Source organism: Podarcis bocagei, assembly GCF_964188305.1.
Source record: "Podarcis bocagei genome assembly, chromosome: 4".
Classification (NCBI taxonomy): domain Eukaryota; kingdom Metazoa; phylum Chordata; class Lepidosauria; order Squamata; family Lacertidae; genus Podarcis; species Podarcis bocagei.
In genome coordinates this window covers 18,128,942-18,152,788 of record NC_138128.1, presented here as the reverse complement: position 1 = coordinate 18,152,788, position 23,847 = coordinate 18,128,942, and the positions used below count along the sequence as shown (strand labels likewise).

The window sequence follows — 23,847 nt, the reverse complement described above, 5'->3', positions numbered from 1 at the left end:
TAACTTTATGTTTTATTCTGGGCTTCCTTCCCTGTCAGATTAACCTTGATATGGTTTTTTGCCACTCTTTGAAGCATACCTCTCTGGAAATTGTTTTGCCTAGAACAAACATTGCCCTGCTGTCGCAATGCCTGAAGCTGCAAAATATGCCAGACATCAGACTTCCAAAAACCATGGGGTGGTGTTGCTAGTTTTTTGAACAATCCAATAATGAAACCACTTTGAATTGGCTTAATAAATGTGAGGCACTCATCTCCAAAGACGGGTTGGGCATTAACGTCCTAATAGCTGATGTCTTAAAAGCTGCTACCGCTATAGCTGGCCAATGAGAGTGTATTAAAAAATAAGGTCATAGAGTTTATATCAGCTGTGTCTCACATTCAGGATTTGCAGTGCTCTCAACATCACAGCTTTATTTAGACAAATTACGACCCATCCAATTATTTCTTTGAGTTATGCGTGCTTTGAGGAAAGCTTTTACCTCTCTGCAATTTCAAACATTGCCTTTGGCGCATTTAACGGGGAGATGTGCCAAAGTCCCTGTGAGTTGTTGCTTTATGTATTTTTGGCAAGGGAGAGAAAACCTGGCACACTATATATGAGATTGCTCTTTATGTGCCTTCCCCTGGGGAAAGATCTCCGCAGGAATCCTTGACAACTTTTTATTCTTAAATGATGGTAATGAGTGCAACGCTGAGAGGAAGCAAATAGTAATGTCAAAAACACAGTGAAAACAGCCACCTTCCTACCTGCCCAAATATTCCAAACGGAATGCCAGAAATATCAGTAAGAACAATGCTGCAGTCTGCCGAAGACGAGAGGATAAAGAGGCAGTTGTTTCGTACACAGGTCTCCAGATAAGTGATACAATCATCGTGCATCTGGAAAGATCTGATCAGAGTGGGTGGTTGGTAATTCACATTTTCTCCCAAAGTAAGGCAGTAATCCTTGTGGGAGGAAGAAAAGAAGCAAGTGCTAAGGTTATTAGAAAGAAAGGACAAGGATTGGGAATGATTTTTGGCTGGGGGCTGCATTGCAAATCTGAAATTGGCTACTGGGTCATATCTAGCGCAGAAAGAGAGAGAATAGCCTATAGCAAGATTGGGGAACTTTTCCAGGCCAAAGGCCACATTCTTCTGGGGACTTCTGGGCAGCTTCTGGGGGGCCAGAGCTTGGTGTGACCTGAGGCAAAAATGGGCAGATTGGTGGGTGTGACTCTTACCTTTGTACAATGGGCTACATTCCAGCCATATAAATAGGTTTCTACCCAACACAAATACACTACTCCATCATTCATCCAGTTAAAGGACACTTTCCAGGCAGGTAGAAGCCCCCAAGGAGGACATGGATGAGGTGCGGACAAAGGGTTTCGCCTGGGGAAATGAGGTGTGGCCTAGTGAGCACCTCAAGTGTTATATAAAGAGGCCTGGAGAGCCACATTTGGTCATTGGGTTTGAGATGGAGGCTTCTCAGAATGTCCACCTTCATCTACTGTCATGGACTGTTATTTGAAGGGAAACTGCCTGAGGACATGAAGGTTCCATAGCTAACAGACTTACCCTCTATGAATGTGGCCATCTAAGCTAGGATTGCCATATTTCAAAAAGTGGAAGTCCAGACACATAAGTTGTTGAGCTTTTTTTGGCCAAAGTTGTTGAACTTTTTTGGCAAAATCTCAAAAAGAGAGAGGTTTTTGAGCTATTTTTAAGGTAATTTGCCAGGGGGGGAAATCAACATTTCCAACACAGGTTGCATATGTCTGGGTTTTTACGGAAATTTCAGATATTTCTGGAAATTCCGCCTGGAAATTCCGCCGGGCAAATATAACCGCCTTATATTGAGTCAGACCGTTGGCTCAACTACCATGTCATGGAGCCTGCTTTGACTAAGCCCTAGTTGGGGCAGTGCTGCTAGTTATGTTACTTGGAATGATTTACATCAGATAATACTTTTTTAAAAAAGGAAAAAAGAAACACAAAAGAGGCTGGAAACTAAATGCACCATGCTTCGGCCATGATTTTGAATAGAAGCTTATTATTTTTCAGTCTGCCTTACCTCTTCTCGACTGATGTATGACTCTTTCCACTTACCTCTATGTTCCAGATCTTCACCCATCCAACCAGGTCTCCTGTTATGAGGTACTGGCTTCTTTCATCAATGGCCATGATAATGGACCCCACCCCGCTATGGGCTTCAAACTCTGCCAGCAGCTTCCCTCTCTGCGTGTTCCAAAACCTCACGTAACCAGCACCTCCACAGGATACCAGGTTTGCACCTCCTAAAACATGAAAACCATGGTGCGTTAGTCCAGTTAGCTCTGGGAACATCTAACTCAGGGGTCCCGGTGCAGCGCGGCATGGGGGCTCTCTTCTGCGGCTGCGGAAATCGCTTCTGCACATGCCCAGACACTGGAAATCATGTCTGCGCATGTCTGTGGTGCCAGAAATCATTTCTGCGCATGCCCAGATGCTGAAAATCGCTTCTGCACAGGCACGATTTTCAGCATCTGGGCATGCGCAGAAGCAATTTCTGCGGCCATGGACATGCACAGACATGATTTCCGGTGTCACATTGTGCCGGCCCGGCCCACGGAGGATCTCCGCAGGAGTGAACTGGCCCGGTAAACCTTGCCGACCCCTGATCTACCTCAAAAGAATTGTGGTGATGGATCAAAAGAAGGCTCTGTGGAAGTAAGGACGTGCAAATGACCTTCTCCAGGCAAAATGGAGATTGTGGGGAGAGAGAATGACCTCTGATTTTTGTAGTCTTTCACATTTTATAAGAAGCTGAGCCTGTGCTGGACTTGCACATGTTCTAATGGATATTTTGGGTGTATCATTTACTGTTTTCTCTTCTGTTTTGAGGAAAGTTCTGCAGGTAAAGCTTTAATTAAACTTATGGGCTTATGTTTTATTCCCAAGAGGAGTCCGTTTTGTGTATCCAGTCGCTTCAATATATTTTTTACGTATTTTTATTAAAGATTTTCTTGGTTTACAAAAGTATGTGTATTCTCTCTCTCTCTCTCTCTCTCTCTCTCTCTCTCTCTCTCTCTCTCTCTTTTCCAGGTAACATTTTTTACAGATCAGTTTCATTTGTTGAGACATTAGGAAGAAGAGGGTGAAAGAGGTGGGGGGGTGAAAGGTGAGTGGGGGTGGGGGTGGGGTCGGGTGGGGTTTTGTGTCAGCATCGCTTGAAGCTGCACAATATTAACATCTGCCACAAAGTTCCCATCAGTGCCAGCTGGCATGGCCCATAGTTAGGGATGATAGGAGCTGGGATCCATCAGCATCTGGAAGGTCACAAGTTAGCCACTCCTGTTCTCATTCCTGACATATATTAACATAGGGACCCGCTTTAAACTGAGTCAGACAATTTATCTCAGTGTTGTCCGGTCTGAACGACAGGTGGTGGTCATCCAGGGCGTCTCTCCAGGGTCTTTTCTTTCTTTTTTTAAAATTGAATTATTACAGAAATAGAGAGAACGAACAAAGGAAAAAGAAAAAAAAAAGATAACTTTTACACCCATACCGTACAGAAAGTAAATAAAGTTATTACAAAACCAAATGAAAAACACAAATGACTTCCCGTCTACTCCTTGGTTCAAATACTGCACACAAAACTTGTTGCTGATACAAACTATTATCATGATTAAACTGCTTCTTAGTTAGTCTTAGGTCTTCTTAAAACTACTACTGAAATTAATCAAATGCTGCAACAGAATTTAAGCTGCTATAATTATTTTTTAAATACATTTTGAGGACTTCCCATTTTGATACAAATAACTCCAGGGTGTTTTCCAAATGTGTTACTTCAGAAACCTGCTGAAGATTATCCCTGACACCTTCTGTATGCAAAACATTTGCTCCGCCATTGAACTAAGGTTCTTCCTTCTCCCTGTCCTCAGGAGAAACATGGGATGTAACGCCCCATGGGAGTCAGTATTGTGTAATGCTGATTTGCACTCTCCTTGTGTGCTTTTGCCTGGCAAGCCCTTGAACTCTGATCGTGCTCTTGCTTACCTAAGTGGAGGAGAGAGAGAGAGATGGGCAAGTACCGTATTTTTCTGTGTATAACATGCCCCCGTGTATAAGGCGCCCCTATTTCTGGGCACTCAAATTTAAGAAAATGGGGGGAGATAGCCCAAAGTTGTTGAGCTTTGGAGCTTTTGGGGGGGGCGGGATTACCCAAGGTTGTTGAGTTTTTTTTGGGGGGGATGCATAAAATCACTGACCCGACTAACAAACGCTGACAATCAATCGCGTTCGCAAAACCCAACAAGCGTCTGCCCACTCGACCACAGCAGACGGGACTCAAACGCCCAAGAGCTGCAGCGGCAGCCAATCCAAAGCAGCCCTTAATGAAACAACCAATCACACACCAAATTACAGCAGCAGCATCCCTTGTTGCAGCCAACAATCACATGCCAAAGCACCGCTGACAAGATGCAGCTCACAGCTGCAACCAATCACCAGTGCACCCTATGCACTATCCGAGTATAAGACGACGCCCGTTTTTAAACATTATTTTACAGTAAAAAAATAAATCCTCGTCTTACACATGGAAAAGTGTGGTATTTGTTGCTCAGCCCACTTTTGTTTCCAGACAGCTGGCATGTAGCCCCATTGAAGGTTGACTAGGAGGGAATGCAGCCTTCAGGCTGAAAGAGGTTCCCCACCCCTGAATGCGTGTATGTGTGTTTGTGTGTGTGAGAGAGAGAGAAAGACCAGCTGTAAAGTGTTTGCTTCCCCACCCCTCCCAGAAAGAGCACTAAGGTTCAAATATCAGTCAACCTGGGACAGCAGGACCAAAGGAAAACATCTGTTGGGCCTATTCATCGGCAAGATGGCTAAGGGTTGCTGGAGCATGCTTGCGTTTGTGTGATGTATTTCAGTCTATAGATAATAAGTCCTGAGAATTGCTTGATTGGAAGGCAGGGAATGAAACTTTAAAATAAAAAATATATCCATGTCACCTGGATGCATGTCCTGGCAAGTCCATTGGCATTTGCTCCCATGTGAGTGTACCCAGAGTTTTAAGATTACAGCCTTGAACTTGAATTATTATTTTTTTTCTAGCGTGTCTTGCTCAAGAGTAGTACAACGGCACTGTGCATCACTTTCTGTGCTTAACTTTTTCAATGCAACTGTCCTTCTCTAACCACAAGCAATTCTCCCACTGGGCATGAACCTGGTTAGATTTGTATTTTGTTTGTTTGGCTTTTGGTCTCCATTTTAATACTGCAGCTTTCCAGCAGCAGTGAAATACGGTTCAATCCATTGGCTCCCCAAACTGAAAGAAGTTACAGGAAAAAGAAATTGGGCCTTGGGAACTCATTTTCACAACCTTTTATTTTTCTATTTGCAAAAGTTTCACACGAGACTGTAAATCTTTATGTAAATGGTTTCCTCTTTGGCAAACCAAAGTTCTTCTTGTCAATTGTATGTTCTTTATGGACACTGAAGAACCCTAAATAAACCCTTAAGGCAACAGATTTCCCAAATCATTGCAGATAAATCTGCAGAAAGATTCCAATTTGCCTTGGAGGGAAATAACGATAATTTGATTCAGAAAACACCTGGAAAAAGGCTGCTAAGATGAGAAACGGTTTTATACTCTCAAGATTAGCTGCTGCAAAACTCCCCACTGGACCAAATTCTATCATGACTTAACATCCTGCAGCGCCTTGCTGGCTTGCAAGGGGTATAAATCAATAGTGAGTTTGACTCTCTGCATGCAAACAGCCTTCTCCTACACATTTGCTCATTTGGTTTATTGGAATTTACAGTCTTATCTCAGGGACAGCCGGCTCAATTCTCTTAGGTCTGGGCCATGGGCAACAATCTGGGGGGAGGCAGGAGAAGGGAAGAGGAGCTATGGGGCAAATCAGGAGGCAAGACTGAGGAGAAAGCCAAACACCAAAAAGCAAGTTAGAATTTGGAGGCAGAATTGAGGAGCGGTGGCGATCTCAAACTGAACCAGCCTGATTCGGGCCTCTACTGGATTGGATTGAGATAGCTCCAGACCAGGTTGGCCCACCCAGAATGATCCAGGACTGTCAATGTTAAGTTTAATGGTTCATTTCACACAGAAATGAAAAATGTATATGTATTAATGAAAGCTTAATATGGCTAAATGTGCATTGCAAAGACTGGGGGTTTTCCACAAGAGTTTTTCGAAAGGACTCCGAGCTGTAACTAGTTAATTATCTGTTGATTGTTTCTCTACTCTGCCTTGAGAGTGAACCTTTGATCAAGTGATAAAGGTATTGAGTTGCAAATCTGCCATCTTGAAAGGGGGGTGGCTGTCAGTCACATGTGAAAAGCAGGTCGGAGAGAGAGAGAGACACCTTTGCTTTTAGGTCCGTTTGGATTATTTCATATTTTGTAGGATGCTGAGCCTGTGCTAGACAGTGCAAGATATTGCATAGATATTTTTGATGTTTTAATTCTGTTTTGAAGAAAGTTCTGCTGGTAAAAGTTTAAATGATATTTTCATGGGTCTGGGCAATGCTTCATTTCCAAAGGAGTCAGTTCTTATGCTTCCAGTCGCTTCAAACTGTGCAATATTTAATATCTGCAACAGTCAAAAGGTGGGGTGGTCAGGTGGCAAGATGGAGGATAAGAAGAGGCAGGTAAGGACTGCTTCACCAGGACTTCCCTACAGTGAACATGCTAGAAAAGGAGCACCCAGCAGGATTTAACTCTCTGCTAAGAAGCTGGTGAGCAGAAAGTTCAGCTTCATTTCTGCAGGGGTCTGGAAGGTTTCCCACAAGAGTAGCTATGCACTGGGCTGCAAAAAAGGTTTCCTTTCCTAATGCTCATATAAGATGGATCCTAACCCAAAAGAGGAAGGAAGAATCTCTTCTCTGGTAGTGTTATTTGGTATTCCGTAACTGGCATGTCTCACATGCGTTTACGCAGGTGTGCCTTTGCTTCTGCAGTGAAAAGGGCAGTCTCAGTGTTAGGAATTGCAAGGAAGGGGCTGGAAATTAAAGAGGAACTTTCATAATGCCGTTATATAAATCAGTGACACAACCCCATTACAGAACCTGGTCGCTCCCATCTCGAAAAGGACATCGTTGTAGATCCAGAGGAAAGGCTGCAGAAAAGGGTAGTCATAGAATCATAGAATCATAGAAACAGAGAGTTGGAAGAGACCACAAGGGCCATCGAGTCCAACCCCCTGCCAAGCAGGAAACACCATCAGAGCACTCCTGACATATGGTTGTCAAGCCTCTGCTTAAAGACCTCCAAAGAAGGAGACTCCACCACACTCCTTGGCAGCAAATTCCACTGTCAAACAGCTCTTACTGTCAGGAAGTTCTTCCTAATGTTTAGGTGGAATCTTCTTTCTTGTAGTTTGGATCCATTGCTCCGTGTCCGCTTCTCTGGAGCAGCAGAAAACAACCTTTCTCCCTCCTCTATGTGACATCCTTTTATATATTTGAACATGGCTATCATATCACCCCTTAACCTCCTCTTCTCCAGGCTAAACATGCCCAGCTCCCTTAGCCGTTCCTCATAAGGCATCGTTTCCAGGCCTTTGACCATTTTGGTTGCCCTCCTCTGGACACGTTCCAGTTTGTCAGTGTCCTTTTTGAATTGTGGTGCCCAGAACTGGACACAGTACTCCAGGTGAGGTCTGACCAGAGCAGAATAGAGTGGCACTATTACTTCCCTTGATCTAGATGCTATACTCCTATTGATGCAGCCCAGAATTGCATTGGCTTTTTTAGCTGCCGCGTCACACTGTTGGCTCATGTCAAGTTTGTGGTCGACCAAGACTCCTAGATCCTTTTCACATGTACTGCTCTCAAGCCAGGTGTCACCCATCTTGTATTTGTGCCTCTCATTTTTTTTGCCCAAGTGCAATACTTTACATTTCTCCCTGTTAAAATTCATCTTGTTTGTTTTTGCCCAGTTCTCTAATCTGTCACGGTTGTTTTGAAGTGTGATCCTGTCCTCTGGGGTGTTAGCCACCCCTCCCCGTTTGGTGTCATCTGCAAATTTGATCAGGATGCCCTTGAGTCCATCATCCAAGTCGTTGATAAAGATGTTGAATAAGACCGGGCCCAAGACCCTGTGGCACCCCACTAGTCACTCTTCTCCAGGATGAAGAGGAACCATTGATGAGCACCCTTTGGGTTCGGTCAGTCAGCCAGTTACAAATCCACTGAGTGGTAGCATAGTCAAGACCGCATTTTACCAGCTTCTTTACAAGAATATCATGGGGCACCTTGTCGAATGCCTTGCTGAAATCAAGGTAGGCTACATCCACTGCGTTCCCTTCATCTACCAGGCTTGTAATTCTGTCAAAAAACAAGATCAGGTTAGTCTGACATGACTTATTTTTCAGAAATCCATGCTGACTATTGGTGATCACAGCATTCCTTTCTAGGTGCTCACAGACTGTTTGCTTAATGATCTGCTCCAGAGTCTTCCCTGGTATTGATGTCAGACTGACTGGGCGGTAATTATTTGGGTCCTCTCTTTTCCCCTTTTTGAAAATAGGGACAACAGTTGCCCTCCTCCAGTCTGCCGGGACTTCGCCTGTTCTCCAGGAATTCTCAAAGATGACTGCCAGTGGTTCTGAGATCACATCTGCCAGTTCTTTTAATACTCTTGGATGCAGTTCATCTGGCCCTGGAGACTTGAATACATCTAAACTAGCCAAGTATTCTTGTACTATCTCCTTAGTTATTCTGGGCTGTGTTTCCTTTGCTGAATCATTTGCTCCAAATTCTTCAGGTCGGGCATTGTTTTCTTTATCGGAGAAGACTGAGGCAAAGAAGGCATTGAGGAGTTCAGCCCTTTCTGTGTCCCCTGTTTGCATTTCACCATCTTCTCCTCTGAGTGACCCCACTGTTTCTTTGTTCTTCCTTTTGCTACGAACATACCCATAAAAGCCTTTTTTGTTGCTTTTAACCTCTCTAGCAAGCCTGAGTTCATTCTGTGCTTTAGCTTTTCTGACTTTGTGTCTACACGTGCTGGCTATTTGTTTGAATTCCTCTTTGGTGGTTTCCCCCCTTTTCCATTTTTTGTACACATCCTTTTTTAATCTTAACTCAGTTAAAAGTTCTTTAGATAGCCACCCTGGCTTCTTTAGGCACCTTCCATGTTTCCGTCTCATTGGTATTGCCTGACATTGTGCTTTTACTATCTCCCTCTTAACAAACTCCCAGCCATCATGAACTCCCTTTCCTTTTAGTATTACTGTCCATGGGATCTCACCCAGCACTTCCCTAAGTTTTATGAAGTCGGCTTTCTTAAAGTCAAGAAATTGAGTCCTAGTATGCTTGGCTGCTCCTTTCCGCTGTATAGTGAACTTCAGAAGAGCATGATCACTCGCGCCTAATGATCCTTCCACTTCTACCCCACTAACCAGGTCATCAACATTGGTTAGGACCAGATCTAAAATGGCTGTTCCTCTTGTTGCTTCTCCCACTTTCTGGACAATGAAGTTGTCTGCAAGGCCAGTGAGGAATCTGTTTGACCTTATGCTCTTGGCTGAGTTTGACATCCAACAAATATCCGGGTAATTGAAGTCCCCCATTACTACTATCTCCCTTCCTTTTGCATGCTTGGCCGTCTGTTCCAGGAAGGCATCATCTATGTCCTCCGTTTGGCTTGGGGATCTATAGTAAACTCCCACAATGAGGTCTCTGTTATTCTTCTCTCCCTTAATTTTGACCCAAATGCTCTCACTTTGGCTTTGAGGTTCTAAATCTTGGATCTCTTCACAGGTATACACATCCCTGACATATAACGCCACTCCTCCTCCTTTCTTGTCTGGTCTGTTTCTCTGAAATAGATTGTATCCCCCCATTATTGCATTCCAATCGTGGGACTTATCCCACCAGGTTTCAGTGATGCCTATTATGTCATACAGTGGTGCCTCGTTCTGCAAGTCTCTTCATCTTGCGAGTTTTTCGTCTTGCGATGCACGGTTTCCCATAGGAATGCATTGAAAATCAATTAATGCGTTCCTATGGAAACCGCCTTCAGACCAGGTCCGGGGACAGTCTGTCCCCGACCTCTTCTGAAGGCTGGGGGGGGACAAGGACTTTTCTTCCCACCCCCAGCATTTTAAAAAACCCCGGGACAGCGGAGGACTTCTCCGCTGTCCGGGGCGATCTTAAAATGCTGGCGGGCGGCATTTTAAAATCGCCCCGGGACAGCAGAGGACTTCTCTGCTGTCCAGGGCGATTTAAAAGCCTCTGGGAAGGCAGGCAGGGGGGACAAAGACTTTTGCCCCCCGCCAGCCTTCAGAAGAGGTCCAGGACCTCTTCTGAAGGCGGGCGGGGGGCGAAAGTCTTTGCTCCCCCCCCCTGCCTTCAAAAGCTGTCCTGGACAGGCTTCGCGGACCTCTCCCGCTGCTTGCGGAGAGTTGCCAGCATGCCGATCAGCGCGCCCAGGCTTCGCGGCCCCGCCGCCTGGCTTCGGAGCATCGTTCCGAAGCCGGGCGGCGGGAGGAGGTGTTCCCTCCCCGCTGCCCGGCTTTGGAGCATCGTTCCGACGCCAGGCGGCGGCGTGAGGTGTTCCCGCCCCGCCGCCCGGCTTCGGAGGAGCCTTCCGAAGCCCGGCGGCGGGTGGAGGTGTTCCCGCCCCACCGCCCGGCTTCGGAGGAGCCTTCCGAAGCCCGGCGGCGGCGGGAGGAGGTGTCCCCGTCCCGCCGCCAGGCTTCGGAGGAGGTCCGAGGACAGTGGGGAAGACGCGCTGCGCTTCCCCACTGTCCCGGAGATTTCCCTATGGGCTGTCGTCTTGCGAAGCAAGCCCATAGGGAAATTCGTTTTGCGAAGCGCCTCCAAAACGGAAAACCCTTTTTCCGTCTTGCAAGGCGTTCGTCTTGCGGGGTACCACTGTATTTAGTTTGCTGTACCAAGAGCTCAAACTCATCTTGTTTATTTCCCATGCTTTGCGCATTAGTGTACAGACATTGAAGTCCATTAATCATTCCCCCGTGTCTCTTATTTAAGGATTTTTTCCTCCCACCACTAGGTCTGCGTGCTGTTTGCTCCATTTGGTCTATGACATTTGGATGATCATCTTCATCAATTGATAGACTCCTACCTTCAGGAGCACTGTCTCCCTCCCCCACATTAGTCAGTTTAAAGCCCTTCTGATGAGGTTTCTGAGATTTTTGGCAAAAACATTTCTCCCAACCATTGTGAGGTGCAGCCCATCGCTTGCCAGAAGTCCATCTTCAAGAAGCTGCAGTCCGTGATCTAAGAATCCAAACCGTTCCTGTTTACACCATTTGCGAAGCCAGCTGGAAAGTGAAAGTCGTGAAAGGCCAGGAAACTTGAATCATCTTCTTTATGAAGAAAACTTCCACATTCTGGGGAAGAGGAATGAGTTGGTGGGAGGCCAGGAGTCAAAGCCTCCTACCACCAGTGACTATTTTGGCCAATACTGGGAGTAATTCTGCTGTCACTTGTAAACATTCAACTAACAGCACAATACAAACCTGAGATCCCTTAGGTCAAGAGAGTTGGGATATGGTAGATCTTGGGCTTTCTCAACGAGGGCTCAGTCAGCAAAACTTAAGCCAGTGTAATTTACACCAGCACAAGTTTGCCCAAAAGGCTGTGGTATCAGGGCATGGAGAGGTTTTCACCTATTCCAAAACTCTTCCAGCTCAATCATATGTCCAAGCAACCCAGCAGAACTTAGCGAGAGAAAAGGGTGATGTCGGTCATATTCCTCCTGAATGAAGTTTGGAACTGGTCTAATTTATGCTGGCTTCCTGCAGTTAGGATTGCTTTGTAGGCTGAGTTGGCATCCATCCACACTTTCTTTATTAAAAGCTTTTTTACACCATTCTTCAGCTGAAAAAGCTCTCAGAGCAGTTTACTGAGTGTTTTTTTTAAAAAAAAACAAAACACCACCAGCCAGTCCCTGCTCTCAGAATTACAATCAGAAAGATGGCACAGAAGGAAAGGGGGAATGGGGAATCAAATGTGAGCATGTTCTTAAAAATATGGTATTCTTATGAAAACAAGCTGGGATGAAAACTGTTCAGAGAAAGGAAGCACCAAAGGGAAGTTGTCAGTGTGGTGTAGTGGTTAAGAGTGGTAGTCTCGTAATCTGGTGAACCAGGTTCGTGTCTCCGCTCCTCCACATGCAGCTGCTGGGTGACCTTGGGCTAGTCACACTTCTTTGAAGTCTCTCAGCCCCACTCACCTCACAGAGTGTTTCTTGTGGGGGAGGAAGGGAAAGGAGAATGTTAGCCGCTTTGAGACTCCTTAGGGTAGTGATAAAGCGGGATATCAAATCCAAAGTCGTCGTCGTCTTCTTCTTCTTCTTCTTCTTCTTCTTCTTCTTCTTCTTCTTCTTCTTCTTCTTTTTCTTCTTCTCAGCAGAGTCACCCTCCTTCTCACCTCTCCCTTGCTCTGCAATCCGATAGAACACCTTTTGTTTTTGTTTTGTTTTTAAATAATCTTTATTACTTTTAAACCTTACAAGAAGGAAAGAAGAAGGAAAAGAAGAAGAAAAAAGAAGAAAAAACATACAGTACAATATATAAACAATAAACACAACATTAACACATTAAACAAAACAAAAGCAAAAACAGTTCAAAAAACACACATCATACCATCTCAATATCCTCTCTTTCATTCCCTTGTTTCATCGACCTCCTCTCACCTCCCTTTTTGTATTCCATTTCTATTAATTGTTTCAGCAAATCCTTTCCATCTTTCTCTATTTTCTGTCATATGATTATCTTAACATATTTTAACCTTATTTTCCATTAAAACTATAATACTTATTTATGCTTAATTCCTTAAAACATTTCTACTAAAGCCATATAATTTCCTTCCAACATTTTTCTAACATTCATTAATTTTACATTATTTCCATATATAGATTTTAAACTTTTTCCAATATTCTTCCACCGTCTCTTCTCCCTGGTCTTGGATTCTGCCAGTCATTTCCGTCAATTCCATATAGTCCATCAACCTGGTGATCTTCTTTCTGAGGCTCTTAACTCTTTTCCAAGTCCCTTCTGTGAGTCTTCTTCATGTTTAAACATGCACTTTACTTTGTCTTCTCCTGATCTTGTTCTTATTTTCCTTCCTTTGATGCTGAAAAGTAAATCTCGAGGAAATTCCCACCTACCAATGTTTTTATTCCTTCTCGACAAATCAGCCAAATCTCCATAGTTAAAACTAAAACTCACAAGATATTTCCAGTCGTATTTCAAAGTTCCTCCAAGTCTGGCAGTCCCCACAACTCCAGTCTCCTCCTGACCTAAGTCCAAGTCCCAAAAGTCAATAAATCCCTGCATGAAGGGATCTATCCAACTTTCCTTCTCCAGTCCAAGCGGGGCTCCAATCCTCAAAGTCTGGCTTTCTCTAGATTCAGTCATAAAAGGCATCCACTTATAGTCATCAAATTGCATCTGTGAGGCTGGGGCTCTAACAACTTTCTCCCCCGCCTTCTCCTCAATTTGCCATGTCAAGGTAGATCCCTGTATCGATTCCTGAATAGTTTCTGTATTAATATTCACTTTTTGTCCCAAGTTAGTCACTTTTTGTTCCAAGTTATCAATTTTTATAATCATCACATCCGTCTTCCTATGGAGCTGTTCCAGTGAGTCATTAATCTTACATAATGCAACCACTAAGGCTTCTTCTGTCAACATTCTTAACAGTCCAAGGTCAATCCCAGATTCTCACGGTCTTGTCTTACAGCTGGAAATTCCCCGCTCAGCTCATGTAACAATTTCAAAGGCTTCCTCTAGGGGGAAACAATTTCTATTTGTATCAATCCTTTTAAGCACAATTCAAACAATAAAGTTAGTTTCAATTTTCAATTACATTTACTCCTCTCCTCCTGCTTCCAAGGGGGGTTTGATGATTTTAGCTGATGGAAGTTTAATCCTTTATGAAAAGCTTTCCAAGACTTTAGCTTGCAGCCTTTTTGCTCCAGTCTATTTACAAAAGGGGGAGGCGGACTTCCTGTTTGAAACCTCCCCGTTTCGGTACCAAATTAAGATGTTAAAAAATCCAATTTTCCATTCTACTCACGGGTAGTTGTTTTAAAATCGAATTGTCCACAGGAAAAAGTCAGCGCTCTCCGGCAACAGCAATGCGGCTTCACTCCGTGAAAGAAGCAGTCAATTCAAAGCACCGCGCCACTCGCCCCACGTCGCTCCAGATCCCCGAAACCGGGTTTCCCTGCGAGTAGGGGAGGCGCAAAAGGTGCCAGCCGAATCCCACGTTCACAGGCTTCTCCCGCCTGTGATTTTTTGTGGGTCCCCGCCTTCGCCGTGGCGGTCAGACCCTAATTTCCACGAAGCGAATTCCTCCCGGTCAGAGGAATTCAGCCATTACCGGAGGTGCTAACCCGGAATTCCGCCAATAGAACACCTTTTGCTCTTCTGAGGTGACACTTGAGGAAGAAGAAGAGCTGGCTGCTCTCTCAGCAGGGCTGGTCAAGTGGTCCAGCTTCCCTTCTCACCCCTCATCCAAATGACCGTAGAAAATGAAATGCCTTTCCCTTACCTGACACTGAAACGTTCCTCGCCTCCAGGAAGAAGAGCCTAGTAATGGAATGACAGTTCTCGTCAGAGTTGGCGCAGTCAGCTGCAGATAGTGTGTGTCTTCTGGAGGACAGCCTGCCAGCAGAAGTTACGTTCCGCTGCATCTGAGAGCCTGCAAGAGAAGCTCCTGATTAGGGTCTAAAAAAAGAAATGTATGCTCTCGATATGCCAAGAGTGGCCACCTCCCCAAGCACAGGTGCTTTCTCCGTACGCACTTCAGCTTATTTTTTTTATGACTTCCCCTCTCAGCAGCTGTCTCAAAACTGCTTTTAGAACTCCTTTGGGTTTTTAAAAAGCTGTTTGCAGAGCTTGGCATGAGAGCTGCTGGAAGGGAAACCCCAGGGCAGGGAGGGACAGGGAGAGAGGTCCCACCTGGGTGCCAGCGGTAATTTCCCTTTTGGCAACTTTCTCACCCAAAGACCCCAAAACAAATGCAGCCATGCCAACTAGGAACTTGCACCTTTTTATATTAAAAAAATGTAAGCTGGCTTTCTGAAGAACTACAGAGGCAGGCAGATTTTAGGCTCGCCAGATCAATTTTGTTTTTCATTAGAACCTCAGGATTTACCAGCCATATCCAGCTACGAAATACTGGAATACGAAATGTTGGAATTGAAGAATAGGGTGCTTCTGAGCCTATTTTCAATACCATGCCATCCACTCCTGGTTAAGGTTTCTTTTTCCAATTCCCATTTGGGCAACCCCATTTAAGCAGGAAAAGTCTTTCTATTCCACACTTGGGAATCAAAAACCCTGGTCAATCTACTGCAAATCACCAGAGAACTACCAGTAGGTCCCAGTGTACTTTTCCGCCCATACCTGAGCTAGAAAACCTATGCCATTTTGCACATTTCTCATGTCATATGTGTGTTATTGATTTATTATGTAGAGCCAATTTTGTACATGGGGGTCAGTAACATTCTGGGGCCCACAATGAACATTTGCAACCAGGAGAAGCTGTCGTGGGAACCACACACAAACCGCAAACCAGTTTGCCCTGACATCATCTCTGCTGGCCACAACAGAATGCTTCTTTCCACACCAAGGAAGAACTCTGCAGGTCCACCCAGGGCAATTCCTCCAACATTTCTCCACTGAAAACAGGGACGTCCTATTCCATAATAATAATTTTATTATTTCCACCCTGTCCATCTGCCTGGGTCGCCCCAGCCTCTCTGGGCAACTTCCAGCATATATGAAAACATAATAATACATTAAAAGACTTCCCTATGCAGGGCTACCTTCAGATATCTTCTGAAGGTTGTGTTAAGTTGTGGGTGAACATATCAGATGACACAGCGATTCTTCAAACAGCTCTTGTTTATTCACAGGCCAGAACAGGACTGAACTGAAAGGTTCAGCCAGCCTGCTTATATAGAGCTCCACTAGAACGTAACAGTGACCACTTTCTGTAACTATCCAATCACTGAACGTCACTTTCAATCCCTTATTTGCATATGTGGACCTAGTGAAAACTATCTACAGTGTCCCCCTGCTGGCCCAGGGGAGAACTTCAGTATATAACAGGTTGTAAAGTTACTTATCTCCTTGGCTCAGGGGTTACACAACTCCATACCCTCCAATATTTCTCTGGTGAAAATAGGGACATCCTAAGGAAATGCGGGACATTCCAGGACCAAATCAGAAACAAGGATGGCTTCTGTAAATACAGAAAGGTCCCTGGAAAATAGGGACACTTGGACAGTCTGTCATGGACATCACACTGGCGATCAGCTAGACTGGTGACTGGGAATGGCTGCCGAGACCATATAATACCAGTCCTGAAAGACCTACATTGGCTCCCAGTATGTTTCCGAGCACAATTCTAAGTGTTGGTGCTGACCTTTAAAGCCCTAAACGACCTTGGTCCAGTATACATGAAGGAGCATCTCCATCCCCATTGTTCAGCCTGGACACTGAGGTCCAGCTTCAAGGGCCTTCTGGTGGTTCCCTCACAGCAAGAAGTGGGGTTACAAGGAAGCAGACAGAGGGCCTTCTTGGCCTGTGGAACGCCCTCCCATCAGATGTCAAGGAAATGAACAACTATCTGACTTTCAGAAGACATCTGAAGGCAGCCCTGTTTAGGGAAGTTTTTAATGTTTGATGTTTCATTGCATTTTTAATATTCTGTTGGGAGCCGCCCAGAGTGGCTTGGGAGGCCCGGCCAGATGGGCAGGGTATAAATAATAAATTATTATTATTATTATCCCTGCTGCATGGGATGCTTTACAAAGAGCAGCTAATCCTTTTGGAGGCACTGTTCCTCCAAATCCCAGTTGCTAGGAATCGCAGGTGAGGAGAGTTGCTGTCATGCTCAGATCCTGCTATTAGGTTTCCCGCTATGAGAACAGCATGCTGGGCTTAGATGGAGCTTTGGCCTGATCCAGCAGGGCTCCTCTTATCTGAAATAGACCCAAGGACAAAGCAGAAGAAGGTTGGAAATGGCGAGGTCATGGGTAGGCAGGAGGAGAAAACGTTCTTACACATACTTAGAGAGCTACACTCTGAAATTCATGAAGCATCCAATCAGTTCCCTGGGATGACTGTTAAATTTTAAACACTCATTAATATGCAAACTGAACCGAAATTCTCCCTCTTGCCTAATTACCCCTACGTTATATTATACCTAAAGAAGTTAGCATTCCTACTTCCTTGCAAATATATTTTTATTATTATTATTTTAGAGAGAACTGTCACTCACATTGCAATTGGGGAGAGGTGGGTTTCTGAGCAAGCAGCCTCTTTCACCTTTACTGCCGAAAGTTTTTAAAATACCTCTTTGGCGTAGAAGGCAACATCTTTTTTACAAGGAGATTTGTTGATTTTAATCATTTGCATTTTGATATGTTTGCTCAGTTCTGAAATGATTTCATTCCTACACGCCATCCTCGGTTTATATGCTTGTTCAGTTTTGTTATGGCCTATGGGTTCAAAACTATAAAATTGCTGCCACTGCATAGCAAATCAGAAGATAAGTTTTGGAAATAAGGCCTGCCTTTTGTTAGACAACATAGGAAACTTCCACAGCCTCTCACTGCTTTTTAAATTTGGGGAAGTTTGGTAAAAAGGCTCCCTCATATATGACTACAAAATTGTGCAGGCATACAACCAGATTTTAGGAAATGGCTATAATATTGTTATGCTTTACTCGTATTTCCAAGCAGCGAGAGATTCCAGGGACAACTGCACTTCTTCCTTGGAATGAAGGTCGATGGAGACTATGGTATCTTTAGGAAATATGGTTTTATTTACACAAATATACCACCTGAGCATGGGGCATGGGGGCTCACAGGATTAACACTCACATAGATTTTACACCCCCCCCCCTTTTAGGTTTCCAAGGGAGCCCCAAAGACCAGCACAGAGCAAGATATGCTTCTTTCTCCATCTTCCAACATTTAGCTTCTAGCTCTCACAAACAACTCTGTCTATTGTTCTTCCAGGTAAAAGGTAAAGGTAAAGGACCCCTGGATGGTTAAGTCCAGTAAAAGGTGACTATGGGGTGTGGCGCTCATCTTGCTTCAGGCAGAGGGAGCCGGCCTTTGTCCGCAGACAGCTTTCCGGGTCATGTGGCCAGCATGACTAAACCGCTTCTGGCGCAACAGAACACCGTGATGGAAACCAGAGAGCATGGAAACGCCATCTAGCTTCCTGCCACAGTGGTACCTATTTATCTGCGTGCACTGACATGCTTTCAAACTGCTAGGTTGGTAGGATCTTCTACCTACTAGCCAGGTGAGGAAATGCCTACCCATTTGGGGCTCACACTTTTAAGATGAAGCTCACTCATCAAAGATGCAGATGTTGAGCACTTGGCTGAGCAGCAAACCTTGCCAAAGGGACTGGTTTGACCCCTGTTTTATAATAGGGGTCACATCTTGGGCCAGCACCATTGGAGTTCTCATAGGACTCCAAAACATGTTATTGTAATGATGCTGGTCTAGAATACGGCCTGATGATAGCCAGATCCACTGAATTGGGCTGACGGATTGTCCTGTTAGCTCATTACAATCTCCACCCTGCCTTTTAGGTTCTCAAGCGTTCGGGAAATCTTCCTTCAACAAAGTAATTGCATTCATATCCATTAGAGTTTGTTCCTGGCACATCTAGATAGATCTAGGGATTATTTATACAGCGAAAATTAGGCATTCTCCCATTTGGGTGTTTAAAAGGGAGGAAGGGTGAAACCTCCTTTCCTGTGGCTTACATAGAAGCAATAGATCAAAAGTGCCCTATCATATCATTCTGCCTAGTGTTTTATAGGCAACCTAGACAGCAGGATTTCAGAAGATTTTATATATATATATATATAATATATATATATATATATATACAAACAAACAGACGAATAAATGCACGTATCGCAGAACACAAGAATGCCGTCAAAAAAGAAGAAAAAACGTCCTCTCTTTACCAACACATGAAAGAAACAGGACACGAAATTAATTTTGCAGATTCCAAATTGCTCTTTAACATGGAACATCACCACAAGAGAATAATCATGGAAGCCATCGAGATAGAGAAACACCCTCACAACATGAACAAGCGTGACGACACGTCCCGCCTGCCAGACATCTGGAAATTAGCCCTCCCCACAAAAACCGACACCAGAACCAGAGGCACACAGAACGCCATCTCCAATCAACCACACCAGACCCAAACCCAGACCCTCTCCACAGATAAATTACAGATACCATCCAGTAGCCAAACCATAGTGGCACCTCCGGATGCTGCACCCCCCTGCAATCCCTACACAGATCTGGCTGGCACAGGGCACAAAACCACAGCTCGCCCCTATACACGAAGCCAAGCCAGAGCACAACTAAGTGCAGTACAGCCATCTTCTCAGAAAAACTCTTCTCAGAAAAACTCAGAAAAACTCTTCACAAGCTCAAGAGGTCAAGACACGAAAGCTTTAGCAACTAATCCACACCTAATGGACCCTCCTAAGTGGTACTCAGAATATCACTCAAGAAATCACTCAAGATATCCCTCAAGTAATTAATGAACAAAAGAAGAAAAGGCACAATAACCTGGGAACTTCCTCTCTGCCCAGAACGTTGGAGGCTATACACCACACCCCCTCCACAGTATTTATAGGAACTCAAACACTGAGATCCTGCTCTGTTCTAGTAACAAGAAGCCGAAAGCACCAGCCTGAAGATGACGAGTGAGACCTCGTCGAAACGTCGCCTAGACACCCCAACTCTTACACGGGAAGATACCCGAAAACACCAAAACCTGCATTCCTGTACCCGTGAAAATCTACGAAAGCAAATATATATATATATATATATATATATATATATATATATGCAGGTTTTGGTGTCTTCGGGTGTCTTCCCGTGTAAGAGTTGGGGTGTCTAGGCGACGTTTCGACGAGGTCTCACTCGTCATCTTCAGGCTGGTGCTTTCGGCTTCTTGTTACTGGAACAGAGCAGGATCTCAGTGTTTGAGTTCCTATAAATACTGTTGAGGGGGTGTGGTGTATAGCCTCCAACGTTCTGGGCAGAGAGGAAGTTCCCAGGTTAGTGTGTCTTTTCTTCTTTTGTTCATTAATTACTTGAGGGATATCTTGAGTGATTTCTTGAGTGATATTCTGAGTACCACTTAGGAGGGTCATTAGGTGTGGATTAGTTGCTAAAGCTTTCGTGTCTTGACCTCTTGACCTTGTGAAGAGTTTTTTCTGAGAAGATGGCTGTACTGCACTTAGTTGTGCTCTGGCTTGGCTTCGTGTATAGGGGCGAGCTGTGGTTTTGTGCCCTGTGCCAGCCAGATCTGTGTAGGGATTGCAGGGGGGTGCAGCATCCGGAGGTGCCACTATGGTTTGGCTACTGGATGGTGTCTGTAATTTATCTGTGGAGAGGGTCTGGGTTTGGGTCTGGTGTGGTTGATTGGAGATGGCGTTCTGTGTGCCTCTGGTTCTGGTGTCGGTTTTTGTGGGGAGGGCTATTTTCCAGATGTCTGGCAGGCGGGACGTATCGTCACGCTTGTTCATGTTGTGAGGGTGTTTCTCTATCTCGATGGCTTCCATGATTATTCTCTTGTGGTGGTGTTCCATGTTAAAGAGCAATTTGGAATCTGAAAAATTAATTTCGTGTCCTGTTTCTTTCATGTGTTGGTAAAGAGAGGAACACCCCAAAATACAATTCACTATGGAAATAGAAGCCAACAACCAACTTCCCTTCCTTGACGTCCTAATCTACAAAAAACCTGATGGCTCCCTAGGACACACTATCTACCGGAAAAAAACACACACCAACCGCTACTTACATGCACAATCACACCACCACCCTGCACAAATAAACTCCGTAGCCAAGACTCTCATCTCCAGAACCAAACGCCTGGCTGACAAAGACCACTTGACAACTGAGTTACAGAATCTTTCAAATGTGTTAATCGCCAACGGATACCAGCAAAACAGGGTTACGAAGCTAATCCAAAAAGAAACACCCCCCAAAAAGCAAGACACAGAAGAAAACAATGGCATGGCCCTCCTTCCTTATATCAAGGGCACTACAGATAAAATTAGCAAAATCCTCCATAAACACAATATCAAAACAGCCTTTTGCACCAACCAAAAAATAGCCAATATCCTCAGAAACCCCAAAGATAAAATCCAGTTAGAAAACCAAGGGGTCTATGAAATACCCTGCAAAGTCTGCCCAGCCACGTACATTGGACAAACAAACAGACGAATAAATGCACGTATCGCAGAACACAAGAATGCCGTCAAAAAAGAAGAAAAAACTTCCTCTCTTTACCAACACATGAAAGAAACAGGACACGAAATTAATTTTTCAGATTCCAAATCGCTCTTTAACATGGAACACCACCACAAGAGAATAATCATGGAAGCCATCGAGATAGAGAAACACCCTCACAACATGAACAAGCGTGACGATACGTCCCGCCTGCCAGACATCTGGAAAATAGCCCTCCCCACAAAAACCGACACCAGAACCAGAGGCACACAGAACGCCATCTCCAATCAACCACACCAGACCCAAACCCAGACCCTCTCCACAGATAAATTACAGACACCATCCAGTAGCCAAACCATAGTGGCACCTCCGGATGCTGCACCCCCCTGCAATCCCTACACAGATCTGGCTGGCACAGGGCACAAAACCACAGCTCGCCCCTATACACGAAGCCAAGCCAGAGCACAACTAAGTGCAGTACAGCCATCTTCTCAGAAAAAACTCTTCACAAGGTCAAGAGGTCAAGACACGAAAGCTTTAGCAACTAATCCACACCTAATGACCCTCCTAAGTGGTACTCAGAATATCACTCAAGAAATCACTCAAGATATCCCTCAAGTAATTAATGAACAAAAGAAGAAAAGACACACTAACCTGGGAACTTCCTCTCTGCCCAGAACGTTGGAGGCTATACACCACACCCCCTCAACAGTATTTATAGGAACTCAAACACTGAGATCCTGCTCTGTTCCAGTAACAAGAAGCCGAAAGCACCAGCCTGAAGATGACGAGTGAGACCTCGTCGAAACGTCGCCTAGACACCCCAACTCTTACACGGGAAGACACCCGAAGACACCAAAACCTGCATTCCTGTACCCGTGAAAATCTACGAAAGCATATATATATATATATATATATATATATATATATATATATATATAAAATTTCCTTTTAAAATTTGTCTTGGGAGAAGTGTCAAGAAACCTAAATAAGAAACATTTAAAAACGATTTGTCAAAGCCCTCTGTAACGTTAGTTTCTCTCCCTGCTACACAGCCCCTTTCTGCCCCCCACCCCCACCCCACTTTATCCGCCAGTATTTCTCCCATTATGGAAGCTGTGGTTTGTAGAGGAGGGAACAATTACGCATTGCCTGCTAGCACAGCGCTTAATGTATGATAACCATTAGAGTGTGAAGACTTTCAACCAAATGACATTTTTCAGGTTATGAACAGCCTCAAAGGAGGGGGGGCAGGCAAGCTCTGCCAGGCTCTGTTCCGGGAGGGTGGCCTGCAATTATTTATCACCCCTCACCAAAAGAAGGCGAAAATTAAGGGAATGTTCCCTGCTGGAGGTAATGATATAAAGAAACGCTGACGTAGATCCGGGACAATAAACAGAAGCAATAGCCTTGAGAGCGATGGGGAATTAGCGAGCCCCATCCCAAGGAAGAGCAACCTCGCTGCCGACGCTTTGTCACTCTGACGCAGCGAAGGCATAAACAATCCCAGAGCTGGAACTCATTGTTAGTGATTTCATAGATCAAAGTTTTTCTAGCCTGGTTGATCCCACAGAATGAGAGAGTTAGGGTGCTAGGAGGGTGAAAACAAACGATCATTTACCAAGTGGATAACTTGTTCGCAGCAGCTTTGCAACCACACGGGGAACTGATTGTCTGTAACATCTGCCCATATGATAAGGAGCATTTTGCCACCACTCCTGGCACCAGGGGCAGATACTTGTCAAATTATTCTTGGACTGATAGTGCAGATTATCAGCTCCATGTGCAGCTTGTTATCCCAGGGAATCCTGGGATCTGTATTCTCCACACTGCTTCTCCCACACCCTCGGGATAAAGCGGATGTCCCTTGAGGTGACTATCTAGGTTTGTGGAGAGGCATGGCTCCAGTCTAACCTGCCTTGGTCCACCTCTGTGGAACGAGCTTCCACTGGAAGGTATAGAAAGATGCCTCAGGTCTACAACCGTACATTCAGAGCTAGGGCCATGGTGGGCAGTTTCCTGCTTTGTGGAGAAGTTGCAAATGTGGAGCATGCGGGTGGCAGTGTACCCACCAGTACCTATTCCAGTGCCTGAAAAATGTCTCAATAAATATCTCCACAAAAACAAACAATGCTCAAGAGGCTTGTGGATTTTCTTGTTCAGTGCATTGGATCAGACTCCCTGCTACACTAAACTTGCTCCACTTGTCACTGGATCTCCACATGTCATTGGAGGCCAGGATGGGGCACCCTCTTTCCCCATCTGTTCTGGACAGAGGAGAGATGCAAAAAGGTTCCCCCTGTGAATGAAGCTCAGCTGATAAGGTGCCTTTTCCCCATTGATGAGGCTGCTGGTGCAGGGTCTTGCACCATTTTCGTGACCCTGTCTCTTTTTCTGCTGTTTCATTAGCAACACTTCTGTGCTATGCCACAGCCCATGGCAGCCATTTTGAGTTATGCTGCACCCTATGGCAGCCATTTTGTGACTGGCACTAATACACCCAATATGCCTACTGGCCCAAAAAAGTTGATGACCCTCTGGTCTAATGTTACATTCTTGGGTGCTCCTTGCATGAACAAAACTCCAAATAAAGGTTCCT

General features: G+C 44.8%; 1 protein-coding gene and 1 long non-coding RNA gene across 5 annotated transcripts in view; one reads left to right on the top strand and one right to left on the bottom strand.

Annotated features, from left to right (window-relative positions):
• LOC308585209 overlaps positions 1-23,847 on the top strand; it is a 493,513-nt gene that overhangs the window by 242,888 nt on the left and 226,778 nt on the right. The window lies entirely within an intron of this gene.
• WDR49 (WD repeat domain 49) overlaps positions 1-23,847 on the bottom strand; it is a 116,389-nt gene that overhangs the window by 26,234 nt on the left and 66,308 nt on the right. For all 4 annotated transcript variants that reach the window (XM_081190056.1, XM_081190058.1, XM_081190055.1 and 1 more), the window contains 3 exons: positions 14,507-14,656; positions 2,091-2,278; positions 750-947 (listed from right to left, as the gene is read on the bottom strand). In XM_081190056.1, the coding sequence (XP_081046182.1) occupies positions 750-947; positions 2,091-2,278; positions 14,507-14,656 (536 nt within the window). The remainder of the gene's footprint in view (positions 1-749; positions 948-2,090; positions 2,279-14,506; positions 14,657-23,847) is intronic.